The sequence below is a fragment of the Morchella sextelata genome (assembly GCF_020137385.1).
Source record: "Morchella sextelata strain SCLS chromosome Unknown scls_4, whole genome shotgun sequence".
Taxonomy (NCBI): domain Eukaryota; kingdom Fungi; phylum Ascomycota; class Pezizomycetes; order Pezizales; family Morchellaceae; genus Morchella; species Morchella sextelata.
In genome coordinates this window covers 1023828-1042313 of record NW_025408619.1, presented here as the reverse complement: position 1 = coordinate 1042313, position 18486 = coordinate 1023828, and the positions used below count along the sequence as shown (strand labels likewise).

Below are 18486 nucleotides of genomic sequence, written 5' to 3'. Positions count from 1 at the left end.
TAGGGGAAGCGGTGGAGGGGGGGGACGGAGGGGTATATAGGCCCCTCTCAGCCCCAAGAACATAACCTAGAGACTAAAAGGGACCATATCCCTCATGTAGAGGGGAAACAGCGGGCCAAGCCTGGTCCCTCAGGCAGAGCCCAGGGACCAATGGGGTCATCCTCCCCGTGGGGAGAGGGCCGCAGCGGGGAGAAGGAATACGGCCCCTGGGACAGAACCCAGAGGCCAACAGAGTCCCCGTTGTCCCTCTGTGGAGGGGCATCGGAGGGCCTGAGGGTTGCGATTCCTGGAACAAAGCCCAGGGACCAGCCGACAGAAGCCCTGCTACCCCTCCACAGAGGGCAACAGTGGCCCAAAGAAGTCGGTCTCTGGGGCCTACCCCAGAGACCAACAGAAGTTGTGTTACCCCCCTCATGGAGGGGCAAACACGGGCCGGGGAAGATGGCCCCTGAGGTCAGGCCCAGGGGCCACTAGAAGCTGTACCCCTCCATTGCTGGGCTGGCTCCAGGAACGGAGGGGAAGTTGTACTTCTTCCCCGCGGAGGAAGCACAGAAAAAGGACTAGGTGAGGGGGAGGGAGAGTCGCTCGCGAAGCGGACAATTATCCCATGGCCCCTATCCCCATGGCCTCATCTATGTTTCTGGAAGAAGAAGAAGGGAGAGATGAAGACGGAGAAAGATCGGGTTTTATAGCGGTCCAGCTGATGGTTCCAAGGTTCAATTTTCGCCGATATGTAGGCGCCTTTAAGGTAGCTACCCTTCATGCTGTAATTCAGGTATACAATTAATGAATTATCAACCAATCAATCCTGTAATTCAGTTATTTCACGAGTGATGGCCTGTGATGGACACAGCCACCTTCCTCACTAATAAGAATGGAATCTACCCGGTTAGTAAGTCGTTCGGAATCTCAATAAGTTATGAAGCGGGCCCTCCAATGAACGTGACCCGTAAATTCGCTTTATCTGAAGAAAAGAGCCTTTGGAATTTTCGCGATGAACCTAGCTCTAGGCCGGAACCTTAAACTTTGAATCTCAATCGCTGGCTCGTCATGAAGGTACTCGAAAAGCTAGTACCTTACAGCCGTTTTTATAAAACTTGGCCGCGCCAACTTTCACACACATTATATAGTACCTCAAACCGATTACTCAGATAGGCAATTCATATTGCCTAAACAAGTATCTGAGATTATACTTCCCAAAGGGTTCCCTAACAAGGCAATATGTACGTGTGAAAGTTCGCCCGGCCAAGTTTTATGAAAACGGCTGTAATGAAGCGTGCCTGTCCTCCAGATGTACACTCTAGGTACGATGTAATCTCTGAGAAGATGCATTCGACACAGACCGATTCCAAGCATTTTGATATGATACCTAGTATTTTCGAAGAGCGGTACACGTGCTGTCATAAGATTGACAGGGGCAATGTTAACCCAAAAACTGAAGAGACAGACTATTATAACTTTCGACGGGGAGTATGTAGTAAGTGAATCAAAATGAACCACACATCAAAACCGTCCATCGAATCCAACAGGCCGGCAGTGTGATCTGGTAGAGAACGCTATCGCCACTCTCTTTCGCCGCGGCTAGTCCTGTATTTTGTTTTCCTCGTCTATTTTCCTTTCTGGAAGACAGCGGATGAGGGGATCAGGCTCTCCCAGCTGCAGCGTCTTGAGCTATGGTTAATACTCCAGCAGACGCATGAAAGCATAAAAAAGAGAACGAGTCTTTATGCGAGGAACTGGCCGTAGTGCAAGAAAGTGTTTGAAAGTGGTGGCCCGCAGCGCTCGTGGCTAGGTACGTCCGGGGGTGAACGCGATCGGTTTGCACCGGAGATTCTTTTAAGGACTCCTCTCCAATTGCTCGCCGCCAAGATTCATCGAGATTACATTCACTTCCTGACTGAGTTGATCTGTAGCTCGAACCGCATCAATTGGTTTAAAGTCTAAAGATACCACCGAGCGAGTGATGCCTTATGATTCCCAAGCGAAAGATGAAGCGCCTCTAGGGAGAAAATTCGGTAGATACACTAGTGCATACCGCAATGAAAGCAAAATCGAGGAGAAGGAAAGGGATGCGGTAGGTATGGGAGAGATATAGGGCTCGGTGGTCGGGGTTTAGTAGCGCGAGATCGATGTGTTCTAGATCTACACATTTAGGACTTAGGAGGCCGTGTGTTTGGCCCTTTGCCTCATTATCTCCTTCCCGTAAGAAATCTCTTCATTTCTCTTCAGTACCACAAATCCCAAGTTTTACACGATGCCCCTATGTTGGCGGTTGAAACAACGACTAATCGAATCACAGGCCATCACTCGGATTTGTCACACCTTTTCCTCGGGGAATTTCCCGCCAAAAGACGACCGGCCCGGTGGGTTTATTATCGTGTGGATGGGGTAGACCTTGAGAAGGTGATACAGGTACTAGGGCTACTCTATTGCTGTGCCTGTCTGTATAGGAGATCCCTGCAGGTATTTGAGGCAGGGGGTTTAAGTGGGTTTAAGTTTAGTTATCGTGAAGTCTTGATGGAAGACTGGCAGGGTGAGTGCTTGATTACTAGCGAGAGCTCTACTCTGAGTAATTGATGAGCGTTACCCCAGGATTGGTGCATGTCGGGTTTATAATTGCCGGTTCCAGAGGAGGAAGTTTAGCTTGCTGGTAGACTAACAGGGGTATTGGGACGTGATAATAGATGTCCCAAAAGGTGCGTCCTAAACCACAAGTAATATTACAAGTATTTTGGTACATATCGTTACTAAAAAGAATTCCCGTCAATGATCTCAATATAAAGGATCGCTGAGGATACGCACTTCTAACTGCACAGCCCGCTCGAGTTTCGGAATTCGGATAGAATAGTAGGTTGCATAGCCCACTCTGTCTGTCTATCCGCTGGGATAAAAACAGCAGTTATCCCGGATGTAGGACCAATAATTTAACCCCGCATGATGATCCTTAACTTTAGTAGAAGTATCAATCATGCATGTCGGTATTCCCCAGGGGTAACTATGTAGTCATTTACACGTAGATGGTATAGAACCACAATAACAGTGGGCTAAATGCCTATAAAGAAGCCCCAAGCCCCCCCCCCCCCCATTATCAATTCCGCATATTCCAAAAACAGATTCTGGAAACTCACCTCAAAAAATGCCAACTATAAAATCCTTTTTCACGCTTCTCCTTCTCCCCCTCCTACTTTTCACCACCTTCGCCCACGCCGCCAGCCCCTCTCTCGATGGCGCCGCCGTTTCCATGGGCGGAGGAACCTACCCCCGGGCCACACGCCTGAGCGACAATTCCCTACTAGGAGTCACCACCACCTTCTCCTCCGGCACCAACATCATCACCATTGTCCGCAGCACTGACGACGGCCTCACCTGGACCCCCCACGGCGAGGTGACCCGCGGCGTCGGCGACATCGACAACGGCTTCCTCCTGCAGCTCCCCAACGGCCGCATGCTCTGCGCCTTCAGGAACCACTCCAAGGACGCCGCCGGCGCATACACAATCTACCGCATCACCGTCTGCGTGTCCAGCGATAACGGCAAGACCTGGGCATACCTCAGCACCCCCGAGACCGCCTCGCCGCCCAACGGCCTCTGGGAGCCGTTCATGCGCATCGGGAACGACGGCCGCATCCAGATGTACTACTCGCGCGAGCTTGCTTCAGACGACCAGGACAACCTCGTGCGCTTCTCGTCTGACGGCGGCGCGAACTGGAGCGCCTCGAGCGTCATCTCCGGCTCAGGCATCACCTCGCGCGACGGCATGGTGGGCGTCGCAAAGTTCAACGACGGCACCGACAGGCTCATTGCCGTGTTTGAGACCACGGAGGGCGGCAGCGCGACGGGCCCGTTCAAGATCAAGGCTGTCACGTCTTCGGACGACGGCGCAAGCTGGGGGAACCGCCAGGCAGTGTTTGAGGCCACGGGGTCAAATAATAACGCTGGGGCGCCGCAGGTGGCGAATGTGGGTGGGAACCTGGTAGTGAGCTTCATGACGGATGAGGATACGGGGCTGCATCAGTGGGTTAGTGGGGCGGCGGCGAAGATTATGGTGTCGGCGACGATGGCGGAGGGGTCGGTGACTTGGGAGAATAAGTTGACGGTGGGCGGCGTGCAGTCGAATTGGCCGGGGTTGATGACGATTGATAATAGCCATGTGATGGTCATGTATGATAATGGGGGTGCGAAGAGCCAGAGGGTGGTGCTGAAGTAGATGGTGGATTCGCTGCTGCTGGTGGTAGTGGGGGCTGTATGTAAACTGTGATGAGTATGTAAAGTCTAGAACAAGAGGGTGGCCAGTGGGTCATGATATACGTCGTGGTGGATTGTGATTGCAGGGTTAGGTGCCCCCATAGCTCACTTTGCCCTCCCTCCGTTGAATATTACTTCCCGGCCTTTGACAGTTGTGTGGGCGAGGTAGTCTAGTGGTAGACGCCTCGTCTTGCTACACCGAGTGGGTTGTTCCCATAACCTTCATTAGGTCATTGGTTCAACTCCGGGGGTGGGAGTAATGCTCTGGGGTGTACGGCATGTAACGGGGAGTAGAGTCCGATATACCGGGGGGTGATCTAACTAAGATCCTACCGCGAATTAGGGCCTATAGCCCGTGAGGGGCGTATGGTCACAGCATTACTTTTTGTGTATTTATTGCCCCCATTATTTTCTTTTTTCTTTCTTTTTTCTGAGGGGTCTGAGGGCCTTAATGGGGTATGTGTGATATTGACTGGAGCTCTCTCTGGCCAGCCTACAATTGCAGATTGAACTATCTTAGCTTCTTGCTCATTATTTGGCCAATTGGTCTCCCCATGGTCAGGGCCGGATGTAGGATTAGGCCGGTTTAGCGAAACCTTTTCAGATCATATATTCTTTTATAGTATAGTAGATGCTACACTGGTATGTATATTGCAAAAGTAGAATTGCAGGTATTCCTGAATTAATCACACCAGCAAGATAATATTGGGTTAATTAACGGTCGTCCCCAAATATGCAGATCGAACGTACCCTCCAAGACTTCTGTGGTCCGTTCATGTGCAACTTGGCACCTTATGTTGCGTTCTCAATCATTGACCTACACGTTGTGGGGCAGAGCATCGGACCAGGTGTTGAAACCCGCTGCAACGGTAACATGGTTGTAAGCGGTTAAGGAATGTATGTGTTAGTTTAGAGCTCTGTATATAAGGTAAGGCTGCGGCGACCGATTAATCCAATTGAACCATCGTTCCTTCCATCCTCCACTCGTCCGAGAGATTAATCCAGATTTCACGTACTAGATAGCTAGACGAATCCGATCACCACCAGCTTGAAAACGATTGCGCAGAGACGCCGGATTCCTTCTATATCTCTTAAATTAAACAAAGCATTGCCGATGATGAGCTGTACTTTCTCTGCTGGGTCTGTCCCGTTACCCGCTATTGAAGTGTACACGTGTTCCGTAATCGGTCCACGATATGGGATAGATGATGCCAGTAAGGACACCACACGACGCAATACGACACGGGCCCACGAGAACGAAGCATGTGTACTGGGGCCATGTTAGCTAGTTTTGGGGCCAGGGTCGGTCCTCCCCCCCGGTGCCAATCTCCCATCCACCCTTTTCAGCATGCCACCCTCGGTTGGATTTGAGGATGGGGACCGAGGATCCGATACTGATAAATCTGCGGAATTCTTGGTTGAGCTTTTACTCACCCTCCTTTCTCTATCCTGGGCGTCTATCGCGTCTATCCTGCCGGAGGGTTGCGGTATATATGGGCATTGGCTAGCTTGAATGCCTTTACAAGCGTAGCTACAGGATAGGCCTAAGTCCGTCATCTCTACGATACTTATTCTTCAAGACTTTGATGGCTACGAGACGGGGACGAAAGTACGGGATGAGATGGCTACTTCCATCCACCGACTGAAAAATCGACAAGAACTAGTACCGTAGGGCTGGGTTGGCGCCGAGATATCACCACTTGGCACATCGCGCCGAGTGATACAGCGTGACTCACTCCCTCCCACCTCGAACCGAGTGATGGCCATGACGCAGCGCACCCCTCATCACCACCACGCCATCCACCGCCCATTACCCGCTATCGCCCATCAGATCACCATTCCCGCCTCCGTCTCCACCACAATCTCCCCGACCATTCCTTCCTTCGCTCCCTCAAACAAACAAACAAACAAACAAAAATCCCACAGACCACCCCATTCCCAGCCCTCCGCAGCACGCGCGTACACCACCTCCCACCTATCCAACCCTGCACACCGCATAACTTTTTCCCACTCTTCTTCACATCTTCGCCTTTCCTCACCCCCGAACACCGCACGCGTCGCCCTCCGCCATCAACCAACCCACCAACCCACGACCAGCAAATGTCAACAACAGTCGCAGTGCACGTGCCGGCGTGGAAGAAGATTGGCTTGAAGCTCAAGAAGGCGGGCGATGAGCCGGAGGTGAAGGACGTGGTGCCAGCGGCGGCGGTGAAGGACGTGCCGGAGGTGAAGGCGCAGGACGACAGCGAGGACAAGAAGGAGCGCAAGCGGAAGAAGAAGGAGCGCAAGGAGAAGGAGAAGGCGGAGGCGGGGTCGGCGGACAAACCGGCGGCGGCGGCAGAGGACCAGGATGCAGCGAAGGAAAAGAAGAAGAAGAAGAAGAAGGATAAAAAATCAAAGTCCTCTAGCACCTCCGAGTCCACCACCCCCGCCGCCCCCTCAACACCCACCCCCACAATAACAACAACAACAACAACCGCCACTCCAAAACCCGCCGGCGGCGCCGACCCCAAATCTCTCCTCCTCCGCCACCCGCGCGCGCCCCCAACTTCCCGCAAATCCGTCACCTTCACCTCCGACACAAAGGCCACCGACGGCGACTCCATCAAGACGCTCTACCAGAACCACGACCCCTTCGCGCACTACGACTCGTACCAGCAGCACCTCGCAAACTACCCCCCCGCCAACGAGCTACCCGCCGGTTTCGACGATGCCGTTGAGCCCAAGGGCGCAGAGATACAGTACAAGTTCGGGTCCACGGGCAAGAGGAAGAAGTTTACCGACGACGACGAGGAGGATGCTGCTGCTCCTTCTGGGGCTTCTGTCGGGGGTGTGAAGGATGCGATTTCGGCGACTACCACCACCACCACCACCACCACCACCACCACCACCACGTCAAAGGACAAGCAAAAGAGGGAGAAGGAGAAGAATGCGACCGAGAAGAAAGACGACCCCACCACCGCCCCCTCGCCCAAAAAGCGCAAGACCAACTCCGCCGCCCCCGCCAAGCCCTCCACCGCCCCCACCACAAACACAAAGCCCTACCTCCACTACCTGACCGCCCACCACCTGCACCGCGACACCTGGAAGTTTGAGAAGAGCAAGCAGAACTGGATCCTGCGGCACGCCTTCGACACTGCGCAGATCCCCGACACGCACGCTGACGCGCTGCGCGGGTACATCTCGAGCGTGCAGGGCGCGGCGGCGCGCGATCGGCTGCTGGAGGCGGCGAACGAGGTTGTGAAGCGCGGGAGCGACACGATTAGTCGTGATGGGGAGAAGGTGGATGTGGTTAGTCAGAAGGAGGGCGTGGGGAGGGCGAAGCTTGTGTTGGCGGCGTTGGGGCACGGGGAGGATGAAGATGAGGAGGAGGAGGAGGAGGGCAGTGGTAGTGATAGTAGCGATAGTAGTGATAGTAGTAGTGATAGCGACAGTAGTGAGGGTGAGGAGTGAAATTTCATGGGTATGGGTTATGGGCTTCCTTCTTCTTCTTCTTGTTTTTCGTGCTTTCTTTATTTTACTTTTTTTCATTGGGCATGTTGCATACTTCATGATATGTGGGAGAGAGGGTTAAGTTGTACTTACTGCGACTGCTGCTACTGCTGCTACTGCCGTGGCAGCTGGTCCTTTTGACGGGTTTATAGACCTGCTCTGGGGGGTTTATTGCTCTTCAGATACTGTACTTACTGCTGCTGCTGCTGCTGCTGCTGCTCATAGTTATAGCGAGAGATTCCAGCAGAGAGATATATGGCTAGGCTAATTGACTGACACACACACACACACAATGCGCACAAACTGTTCAGATAGGAAATAGCAAGAGGAATTCAGGCCAAAGAAAAAAAGATAATAATAGTAGTAAAGAAAAATGAAAAAATACAAGTGTTGTACATGACCGGCTCACTGCCACCCCACCTTCCTCATGCGCACCCGCCCCACCTCCACACCCGTTCCCGCACCCGCACCCGTGCCCGTGCCCACACGTGCAACCCCATCCTCACCACCACCACCACCACCACCACCACCACCACTGGCAGCCCAATCATTAACACCAGCCATCCCCCTCCGATGACACTCCATCTTCAACTCGCTGTCCACCACCGTGCCCTCCTGTCTTGTCTTTGCTTTGCTCACCGTAATCGGCGTCCCCAAGAACTCGGCCACATTAATCTCCGTCACCACCGTGCTCGGACAGTACTCCATCTCCCTCAGCGCCGGCCAGACCTCCCCCCGCCGCATGATCTTGAGCAGCATCTTGTTGTGCGACCAGCCCGGGCAGAAAAACACCAGTCTCTGCAGTTTCGTGCCGGGCGGGAATGCCGCCTGCCACGGCGCGAGATCAGCCATGGACGCATCGTCCTTGTTGAGCATGATGATGCCGGGGTCGGGCCTGTAGCGCAGTGATATGCTCAGGCTGTGGAGATCCGGCATGAGGGCCAGTGTCCGGGGGAGCCATTTCTCCATGATGTGTGCGTAGTGGCCCTCGCTGGATATTGAAAAGCTCCGCAGCTTCGACCCGCCCTCCGCGTCCGCCTTCAGCCACACCCACAGCTCTGTCAGCTCTTGCCGGAGCGGGCCTGCCCGATCTCCGATGTCAATCTCCACGCCCAGCTCCGTCAGCCTCCCCTTTGGCACGCACCGCAGCACCCGCAGCGTCGAGCTCTTCAGCGACAGCGACTCCAGCACCCCCAGGCATGCAATCGCCCTCCCGCCCTCCTTCTCCGCCTCTCCGCTCTCCTCCGCCATCGCACGGGGGTAATAGAACTGGCAGATCTCCAGCCGCCGCAGCGCCTGCCAGCCCATGTGGAATCTCCGAAAGGCCGGCACCCGAATGTCCATACAACTGGATACCCACGACCACTCCACCCACGCTCCATGCGCCGCCAGCACCTTCCACAACTTCCTCTGCTGTGTCAGCACCCGCGTCTGCCGCCCGCGATACAGCGTCCCGCGCGACATAAAGTTCAGCGCATCCTGCTTCAGCGACTCCAGGTACGGGTCCAGTGGCGCAAAAAATATACACGGGTCCCCGACGACCCTCGCCAGCCCCGAGCATAACGATATCAACTTTGTCCACAGCGGTAGGTGCTGGTAGTCCAGCGATATGCGGTGGTGCATGTCGATCTCCAGCACGCGGAACATACACGCCAGCTGCGGGCGCGCCGTGAGTGTCCGGAGAAGCGGCTTGAGGTAGCGCTGGGAGAGGTATGTGGTGCGGCGCGCCCACCAGTATTTCCCGTCGCCCCAGGCGATGCCGCGGTTGTGGTACTCGCATACGTCGTCGAGGGAGAGCTTGAGCGTTGTGTAGAGCAGCTCCGTGGCGGGGCCGTTCCAGGAGCGGGAGGCCAGTGCGATGCTGTGGAGGTTTTTGAGGTAGCAGAGGGAGCAGTAGGTGCGGTGCATTGGGTCGCTGGGCAAGCGCTGTTCGTCGAGCGCTTTAAGATACGACAAAACCTGGTACGTGATCTCCGGCGGCAGGTGGAACATCGTTCTGGCACCATCATGAGCATCGTTACCACCGCGGCCGTGCGAGCGGGTCAGGGCTGAGAGTATTAATTCTGCTTGATGTGAGAATTTGCACGCTTTCACGACGTTAGGATGCAGAGGCACTCACTTCTACGAGTAGGGGCGGGAGTAGGAGGGTGTACTCTGAAATGTTTCACGGCATCAGAGTCGAATTTAGTAGAGTGGGTACTGGTATTAAGCTGGAGGAGTACAAAGGCTCCACGATTGAGGACGCGCTTCTCGCGCGGAATGTCTTGGTAGTACTCGAGATGGGGGGAGAGCTCTTGGTCGCTGTGCGGTATCGGGGGCATCGCGCTCATAGTGGAACGTAGGCTGTTGACGATCCGGACGCTTACACTCATGCTGTCCTCACATCGCCACCGCTGTGGGGGGAGCGGGGAGGGCTACATATATATGGCTCACTACTTAGCCAATGAGCCAGAGGATAACAAAGCTCATAGTCATATTGCTTTTCAGCATTTCCTGAGCACCGAGTGGACGCCTTCTTAGCCCGGCCCACTCGTCGTAATATGCCCAAGGTGCCAATGATGGTTACACCAGGAAACCAACACCTTCGGGGGGGGGGGGGGGGGGGGCGGTGATCAAAATGACTTCACTTGGGGCTTAAATAGGCTTGCATAATATGATACAGCCTGACAAGGTGGAGTATGTGACGCCGCTCTCACGTGATTGTGGCGGTGCAGGCCGAGTGAGAGCTTGTGATGTACATAGGGATTCCAGAATTCGATGGTCCTGGTAAGTTGACTGAAGATGCAGTGTCTACCGAGTCTTAGGAGAACATGATGGTATTGCATCTACGTGTGGTGACGCATGAATCGACTATTCTGCCACGGTATGAGCAAAGGTGTTAGCTAATTACACTGATCCGCTTATATGTGTGCAAACAGGAATGGACCAAGTACCGTACTGATTCTATTTTGTTACCACGAGATTAGAGAAGTATTCTTCACAGAGGACGCCTGCCTTGAAAGCATCACGATATGCAGCCTTTCCCAAACCGTCAAAGTGCCGCTGTAAAAGCCCGCTGTAAAAGCCCGCTGTTGCTGCCGCTGTTATTTGTGGGATGGTATCAGTGCCATTGTTGACTAAAGACGATGACACGAAAGGACGTAGGGTGTGGAAAGAGGATTTCCGTAGATATAGAGGTTATGAGTGACCACGTCAGCGAAACATTGAAGACAAGAAATCTGTCCTCAACGCGGCTGTGGCTTAGGTCGGAACAAGACCCGGAGACTCGAGCTTAGCGGTTGTGGCCCCCATACGACATACTTGTGACTGAATGAAGCGGCGGCCCCAGGCGGTATTCGGCGGGGAACCCCTCATGAGATAAGGATATTCCGGAGGCACTGCCATCAGGAAGCCTTTAATTCCATTGGTGTATCAGACCAGACATGGAATATATAATCGCCCTTTCTTTTGAGCTTTGGTTGCTGTTTAAACGTTTCCTATGCATGGTATTATATTATCGTGGAGCCTTTGAGACAGTTGAGCCTAATGTCTTTCGCCTTGAGGTTCACAAACTATCACTCGATATGTATAGCATGCTATTTATTTTTCGTGACCAGCTTTCCTCTTCACCCTCGTTTCTAGATCTAGCAGAAATACAGAGATACTATGTCAGTGTTTATATCAATGTTAACTACACCAATAAAGAACTGATAAGCACCAGGGAAGTGCCTACAAATTGTATATATTCGTATCCCTTCGTCTGTCGATGCTGCTCACACTATATAATAGAAGATCGCAATTTTGGGTCATGAGAGATCAACCAATCAATAAGAAAGATAAAGAGATATATCTGTGAGAAAAAGCCACACGCTTGACACCAAATTTACGGTGAGCAGCATTTTTCGACAGACGAAGAGATAAGGGTGTAATCACCAACGTTATCCGATGCGCTAATTACGAGGGCCGCGGTAGAATAATGCACTATACTTATTCCTCATCAAAAAGCTTTTATCCAACGGCTTTTTATAATTCGCTTCTTGAATAGATTTACAAAAAAGTAAGGTCTTGTTTAATTCCTTTTGGGTAAGGGCTATCTTCTCGCCTGAATCTACTCAATTCACACACTCCAGCCTCAAACATTATTAGTACATGCAGTAACTCCTAGAAATTCGTAAGATCTCATAGAAAGCGCAAAACGGGTGGCGTAAACTAAGGTGAAATAAAGAGAAGGCGAAGAGAGACCGCTAACACAACAAATAGATGAAAAATAATGTTTCCAGGACATATTAATTTCGTGAAACATAAACTACCATCATCATAAATCGTCAATTACCCAGTTGCCTTAGTTTAAATTGGGCGAGGTTTCCTTCGTCTCGACCGTTGCCTGTTTAGAATCCGATGATACCTCGGCCGGCCCATCCTATACGTTATGTTAGTGGGTCACATGTAACTTGAAGAGGCTGTAAGGGTGGAATCCGGGATGGGGCTAGAAACTTACATCGGATTTTTCTGCTGGTCCACTAGCAATCGCTTTGTTACCCGTGCCACTGTATGAGAATTCACGTTCGTCCGTCTTAAGCTGGTATTTTACTGGCCCTACGAAGCTGAGATGATTCCTTCTTGACTCGCCAGTACCAGTTTGTATCACCTTGGGGGCAATGAATAGATACGGATGACGAGACTCCGGGACAACCGTGCCAGTCTTCCCGCCCCAGCCAACCTCAAAGATCTCGGAATCTTTCTCGTCTTGAGACATACTTATTCCTGAGTGCCTCGCTCTTGCTGCCGGCTTCTCTGGTTTTCCCTGTACCACTTTTGCGTCTAGGATGTACGGCATGTGATCTAACCTTCCATACCAATCGTCCCGATCCCCACACTTCTCTTCATCCAACATTCTGTACAATTGCATAGCCTGGAGACCTGTTGCCCGCAAAGTGAACCGAGAGATTTTGCCGCTATTACTGTTGGTGAATCTGGTGCATCTCGTTACAAGTAGGAGTATATAGAGGGAAACGTAGATGACCGGTACACTGATCAAAACTCTGAGCGAGAGTGCTTTGACTTTGGTGCTAACGACCACAAATTTATCAACACCTTCTTTCGGTTTGCCGGTGGTAGGGTCGTGAGCAGAATTAAAAATTCCGATATCGGGAGAAAATTGTGTCATGACGGTGTCTCGTAAAACGTCTTGCGTCGCAATATATGAAGTTAGGACTAAGCGTTCGAGGTCTGCAGCGTATGAACCTGCTTTTGCGTCAAGTAACCCGTACGAGCTACTTGCTGACATCACTAGAATCGAGGATCCAAGTGAAGAACCGATATCAAATATCATAGGTCTGATGAAACGGTGCCGGAAGAGCTCGTCTGTAATTATTTTTGGAACATCTAGGCCAAGTTGATCCAGGTCAAGAAGATTGACCTCTTTTCCTTTGTAAGACCAAGTATCCTGCTGCCAGCAAGAGAGAGGCGGCCGCCCCGTGGATATAGTGAATGGTGGAAAGCCATACTCGACATCAATTTGCGGTGACGGTTCCGTAAAGTACCATGGATCGGATGATGCGGTGTGGCTATACCGGCCGACAGTGTCTGGGAGAATATAATATTTTAACTTTGCTCCGTTTGGGTTGTTGTATATTTCAGCCATATCGGACTCAACGGCCAATCTAGGCATAATCATTTTTCCGCCAACGTTTGCGTCCGAAAGTACGTTTAAAGAATAATTTGAACCATATATATTATAGAGATCAAAATAATAATCAGTGTCCAGCCCCTTGTATACCTCATAATCAAAACTGCAGCCTCCTTCGGTTTTCAGCATGAAGTTGCGAGCATCTTTGAGTTGTAACCCAAAGTCCACGCCGGTTACGTTGAATTGATATGAGGCAACTTTGTCCTCAGAGATATAGAATGTCACCCTCTCACGTAGTTGGTTTTTCGCATACTCAACAACTCCCACGGCCCTTTGAGCTGACGGCGCCCTGACCCGTTCAGCCACCGATTGTTGCTCGGTATTGTTGAGATCAGGTATTGCAAAAAACACGCTTTGGGGATTCGCTGGGGCCACATTACCCAGTTCAAGATTGGCTGGGACGACGACACCGGCAAAGATTCCGCCAAATACCAATGAAAATGCAACTACTATCATGGCAACGTCGAACAACCCCGCCCGTCTATCGAATTTGAAAACAACCGTAGCATGTTTTATGAGTAACACCATGGCGGTATATGGATCGCTGGAGTTCCAGATCGCTACCAAGGCGATATACCTGTTAGCCTTTCGTCGGCGGACATTGAGTAATTCCGCCTTGATATCCTCAATTCCGTGATCTTGGCCCAAGACCGACGAGTCGCGCTTTTCCTCGGCGGCAGAGTTTGTGTGGTAGTAGTCGTCAAAATCTTTGTTCTTCTTGGCTATTATCGGGCCCTTATTTCTCGATAGCACTTGACTCATGGTCCTCCCGTCTTCTGTTGGATAAAACACAAGGGCAAAGTAGGTAGCAAATTGCCAGAGGGATCCAAAAATTGCAGTTATGAGAAGTGCGTAGGCGGAAGCTATGTAGAAGGACTCGCGATCGGTAAATCCTACGCCTCGGAAACCACCATCATTAGAGGGCATCAAGAAAAGCTTGTGCAGTATATATGCATTGTCAAGTGGGTCTGAAAAAAGCTCAGCGCCCTGAGGCTTTGAGGATATCTGCATCTTAGCGCAAGATATGTGTACCGTGCCCCTAAAATATCAGATCGTTAGGAACAGAGAAATTGTAGTTGAAGTTGAAGTTGGGGACCTCCATGTCAACTTACCTAGGCTAATCTTTGGGCAAACTTGTGAACGTGGTTTTACCAGCTTTAGGTTAAGAGGAAAAGGCCAGACCATGGACCTTTTGAATAATCTGCACCCCTCATTTTAAGTATGTATGGCAGAGGCCTTTTCCACCAGTAGGTGCCTCAATTACCTATTCTAGAACTAGCAGATAAGCCAGCTGCTAGCATGCACACATGTCTACATGTACTTACATGTAGACATCCAGCCATCCAGCCATCGGATGGGAATCATTGGATCGTCGACAAAACGAGGAAGAAAAAATAATATGGAACCTTTGCCCGTGTGTGTGTACAGTCGCAACTCGATATGCCGGAACTCAATACACCGGATCCCTTGCTGTCCCGTAGGAGATCCTCTGAGAATATTATTTTTCCTACTCCAAAATCAATTTGCTATCCCGGATTTTTTGCTATCCCGTACGAAATCTTTAGAATCTTGGCAATCCGGCATATCGAGTTGCGACTGTACTCTACTGAGTAGAGTCCTGGGTTAATGGCTTCTGCAGTGGGCGATTGTGTGACGTGACTTTATCATTAACATCGTAATAGCACATGTTCCCCGAATTAATGATAACACCTTTCTCGGAGTTTTCAACCCCAAAAGATCCGGTTAAAGCAGGTACATGTAGTCGATATAGAGTAGAGTACCTACATATATGTATATATATAGTTCCATAGGGTAGAGTAAACAACATGTCGATGGTTACAGAAATATTGGGCCTGGTATATCGTAAAAATTAAGAGCCCACCAACCGTCAGCTGCGAGTAGTACCGTCGATATGAGTGCACATTCATGCCAAGGTGCTGTGATATTTGTATGCATACATTTCCTGTATCGTGTATCGACCATTTTATCTTCTGAGATCTTGAACCGTGCTTATTGGTGACGTTTTATTAGGTATAACTTGATATATGAATTGTACTCTATGGCACAAATATTCATCAGTAAACAACTTGAATTCGTTAACTTCGGTACACAGCGATCTTCCCGGTACCGGGCACTGCTTACTCTAGTGAATTCTCTTGAGTACAACTTCTTTCTTGGCTGAGACTCTATCACCAACAAATGCGACTCTACAGCACATACCTACTCAGACTATGTAATCGACTAATCATGATAAGATAATTAAGAACAACGCTATCCCATTTTCATGAGATTCCGCAAGACAACCGGATTCGGTTAGCGCTTATATGTACTCGAGATGTCTTACATGCTGGCCGGGGGTTGTACTTGGGGCAGGTAACAAGAACCTGAACATAAAAATGCGCTGGCAGGGGTCAAAGTGGTTGCTACCAGAAAAACGATGTTCAGGTTCTTCATGCCTGCCCCGAGTAATACTCACAACAGATGCAAGCCTTGTTAGGCGAGCAGAAAATAAGAGGGCGGATATAGTTTTGAAACAATTCGGTGTTTATCAATTCTTACCCTCGTTGGATTTGATCGGTAAACACTCATTGGAATCGCAGGAGATATACTTCCCATCCGGCGCCGTGTCCTGTTGATTGGTCAATTTGTCTTGGAAAAGGAATAAAAAATCTCCTACTCCAATTCTATGCTGCTAATATAGTCTGCGTGAGATATTAGGTACTCGGGGCAGGCAATAAGAACCTGAAAATGCAAGCTGCAAGCAGGGGCTCAATTTGGTGTAGCTTTTCTCCAGCCGCGAATCAGAGGTCGTTACCATAAAAAGTCATTTTCAGGTTCTTCTTGCCTGCCCCGAGTAGAGTGCCTACATGTATGTATGTAGAATACTACATACATCCTGTAGCTAGGCCGGTGCTCTAGTATCTCCACTATGTCGCCATTCGATAGACTAAGAGTACCTACTGTAATTTTCGACACGTCACTTGCAAAATTATCCCCCTCAATTCTTTTTTGGCATATCCCCGGTGTGGCGTATGTACAATGCACTTTACCCAGCATGAGCAGGATGAGACATACATATCCCATGCGCAGTGCGGTAGCTTCATCCAGATATTCTAATCTCGCCCGCGATTAAATGACTTGAATTATCGCAAGGGGAGCAATACCGAGTAGAAATCTCGAGGCTGAAGTACATGTAAGTAGACTTCCCGTTAAATTCCACGAGACGCCCCCTTATCCGAGTTGCTATAGCTAGCGTCCAGCGTCCAGCATCAACATCTTTCTCTTCTCTCTATGCAAATTAATATTTGAATTCAAGCAAGGAACATGTTCAAGTCACTATCCCTCTTTGCGCTTCTCCTCGCCAGTGCTTCCTCGGTCATCAGTAAACCTACTGAGGTTGAGAAGCATACATATCTTGATATTAAGACCGTCTGCAAGCAAACCCCGAAGCTGGGCCTCTTTGGTCAACTCCTCGAAGAGCGGCCGGATATCTACAAGGCATACGTCGATCTAAGGGACAAGACTTTCTACTTGCCCTCTGACGATGCCCTTAACGCATACTACGAAGCTACAGGCAATATTTTCCGTCGAGCCGTAGACGATGTTGCCAAAGCATCATATCAGTACGTGAACGGCCAGGTTGACCTCAACGATGCGCGGGAGAAGAAGCGGCTTGCCAAAAAGTCGGGCGACAACAAAAACACGGTGGTGATAAGTAATAATGCATCAAGAAGGAGGAATAAGAGACAGTTGACGGTTGGAAATGATACCGTCACAACGGCAGGAATCACGGCTTCGACAGGGTTGGGGACGAAGTCGGAGATTCTGTTTGGAGATATTCACTGTACTCAGGGCCTTATCCAGGTTGTTGATACGTAAGTTTGCATACTTTCACTGCTCAATTGTGACTTTTATATGCTAAACTGTGTTTTAGACTTTTCACAGTTCCTGTGCCAATAATTGAGACGCTCGATTGCACCAACGGTTCCGAATTTTTAGGTGCACTCAACGATGCCGATCTCGCAGACACATACAATGACATGGGGAACGTCACCTTCTTTACGCCTCAAGATGGCTCATTCGAAGCCAACTCGACCATGGACTGCGCATCTATTCAACGACACGTAGTTGAAAACGAAGCCCTCTACACTCCTGACCTCAAGGATGGCGATGTCATTGAGTCTGCATCAGGCGAGAACCTTTATGTAAATATTTTGGATGATGAATTCTACATCAACTGTGTCCGCGTTATCACGACAGACAACATCGTCAGTAACGGTGTGATTCATGTTGTCGAGAAGGTATATACTTACCCCCCCCCCCCCCCCCCCCCCCTTTCCTCTTACCATATTATAACGCCTCTCTGACTTTATATGGATTTAGGTCATTGAACCTATGTCTGCTCCCCCATCTTGCTGGGCAAAAAACACGACTGTAGAACCAGTGAAATTCACCGGTTCCGCACCAACGAATCAAGCCGGTAGCATACTGGCTATTGTTGGTTCTCTAACTGCCTTATTTTTTTGCTCTCTAGTCTAGTTTGTTCGGGCCAGATCTAGATCTGGGATGTGTTTCCTTTATGAATATCGACGTTGGTTATGAGTTATGCAGCAATAATGATAATGTTTATGTATTGCACTGTATATATGAAGATACAATTCCAAATTGTGTTGTGCCTTTTCTGTATGCCACCGCCAGCAACGTCTCCCCTGGACAAGTCCTTGGCAACCCTAATAACCGCAACTCTAATGGTGTTAAAATAAGAATTCCAAACTGGACCAGCACCGCCGATCACCTTCCCACCCCAGCCCAGGGCCTCGCTTCCTGATTGGCTCCTGCGCAGCGCGCGCACCCTTTTCGCAAGCACATCCGAGAGAGGTCTCAGGTCTCTGTGTTAACCCGCGTCTGCTCGCTTAAGATAAACTCTTGAGGATCGATCTACTCTGACCACACACCACCACCCCAACAGTAAATGCTGCCGAGGGGGGGCCGGCCGGTCTCTCCCCCACCGTGGAAAAAAGAAAGTAAATGATGATGCGGGGATCCACAGAATCTTCAAGCTACGAGTCCCAGCCCACGAT

General features: G+C 50.4%; 6 protein-coding genes across 6 annotated transcripts; 4 read left to right on the top strand and 2 right to left on the bottom strand.

Moving 5' to 3' along the window:
- Positions 1-150: 150 nt before the first annotated feature.
- On the top strand, positions 151-474 carry H6S33_010193 (uncharacterized protein; the record flags this gene model as incomplete). The annotated part of the gene is made up of 1 exon (XM_044841551.1): positions 151-474. The coding sequence occupies one exon, from the start codon at positions 151-153 to the stop codon at positions 472-474; it is 324 nt and encodes a 107-aa protein (XP_044697336.1).
- Positions 475-3136: 2662 nt separating this feature from the next.
- Positions 3137-4207, top strand: H6S33_010192 (uncharacterized protein; the record flags this gene model as incomplete). The annotated part of the gene is made up of 1 exon (XM_044841550.1): positions 3137-4207. One exon carries the CDS (start codon positions 3137-3139, stop codon positions 4205-4207), a length of 1071 nt encoding a protein of 356 aa, XP_044697335.1.
- A 2138-nt stretch (positions 4208-6345) lies between these two features.
- H6S33_010191 (uncharacterized protein) lies at positions 6346-7698 on the top strand (the record flags this gene model as incomplete). The annotated part of the gene is made up of 1 exon (XM_044841549.1): positions 6346-7698. One exon carries the CDS (start codon positions 6346-6348, stop codon positions 7696-7698), a length of 1353 nt encoding a protein of 450 aa, XP_044697334.1.
- A 444-nt stretch (positions 7699-8142) lies between these two features.
- On the bottom strand, positions 8143-10058 carry H6S33_010190 (uncharacterized protein; the record flags this gene model as incomplete). The annotated part of the gene is made up of 2 exons (XM_044841548.1): positions 8143-9800; positions 9857-10058. 2 exons carry the CDS (start codon positions 10056-10058, stop codon positions 8143-8145), a joined length of 1860 nt encoding a protein of 619 aa, XP_044697333.1.
- A 2000-nt stretch (positions 10059-12058) lies between these two features.
- Positions 12059-14332, bottom strand: H6S33_010189 (uncharacterized protein; the record flags this gene model as incomplete). The annotated part of the gene is made up of 2 exons (XM_044841547.1): positions 12059-12136; positions 12215-14332. 2 exons carry the CDS (start codon positions 14330-14332, stop codon positions 12059-12061), a joined length of 2196 nt encoding a protein of 731 aa, XP_044697332.1.
- Positions 14333-16729: 2397 nt separating this feature from the next.
- Positions 16730-17944, top strand: H6S33_010188 (uncharacterized protein; the record flags this gene model as incomplete). Its single annotated transcript, XM_044841545.1, has 3 exons — positions 16730-17280; positions 17340-17706; positions 17789-17944. 3 exons carry the CDS (start codon positions 16730-16732, stop codon positions 17942-17944), a joined length of 1074 nt encoding a protein of 357 aa, XP_044697331.1.
- Positions 17945-18486: the final 542 nt, after the last annotated feature.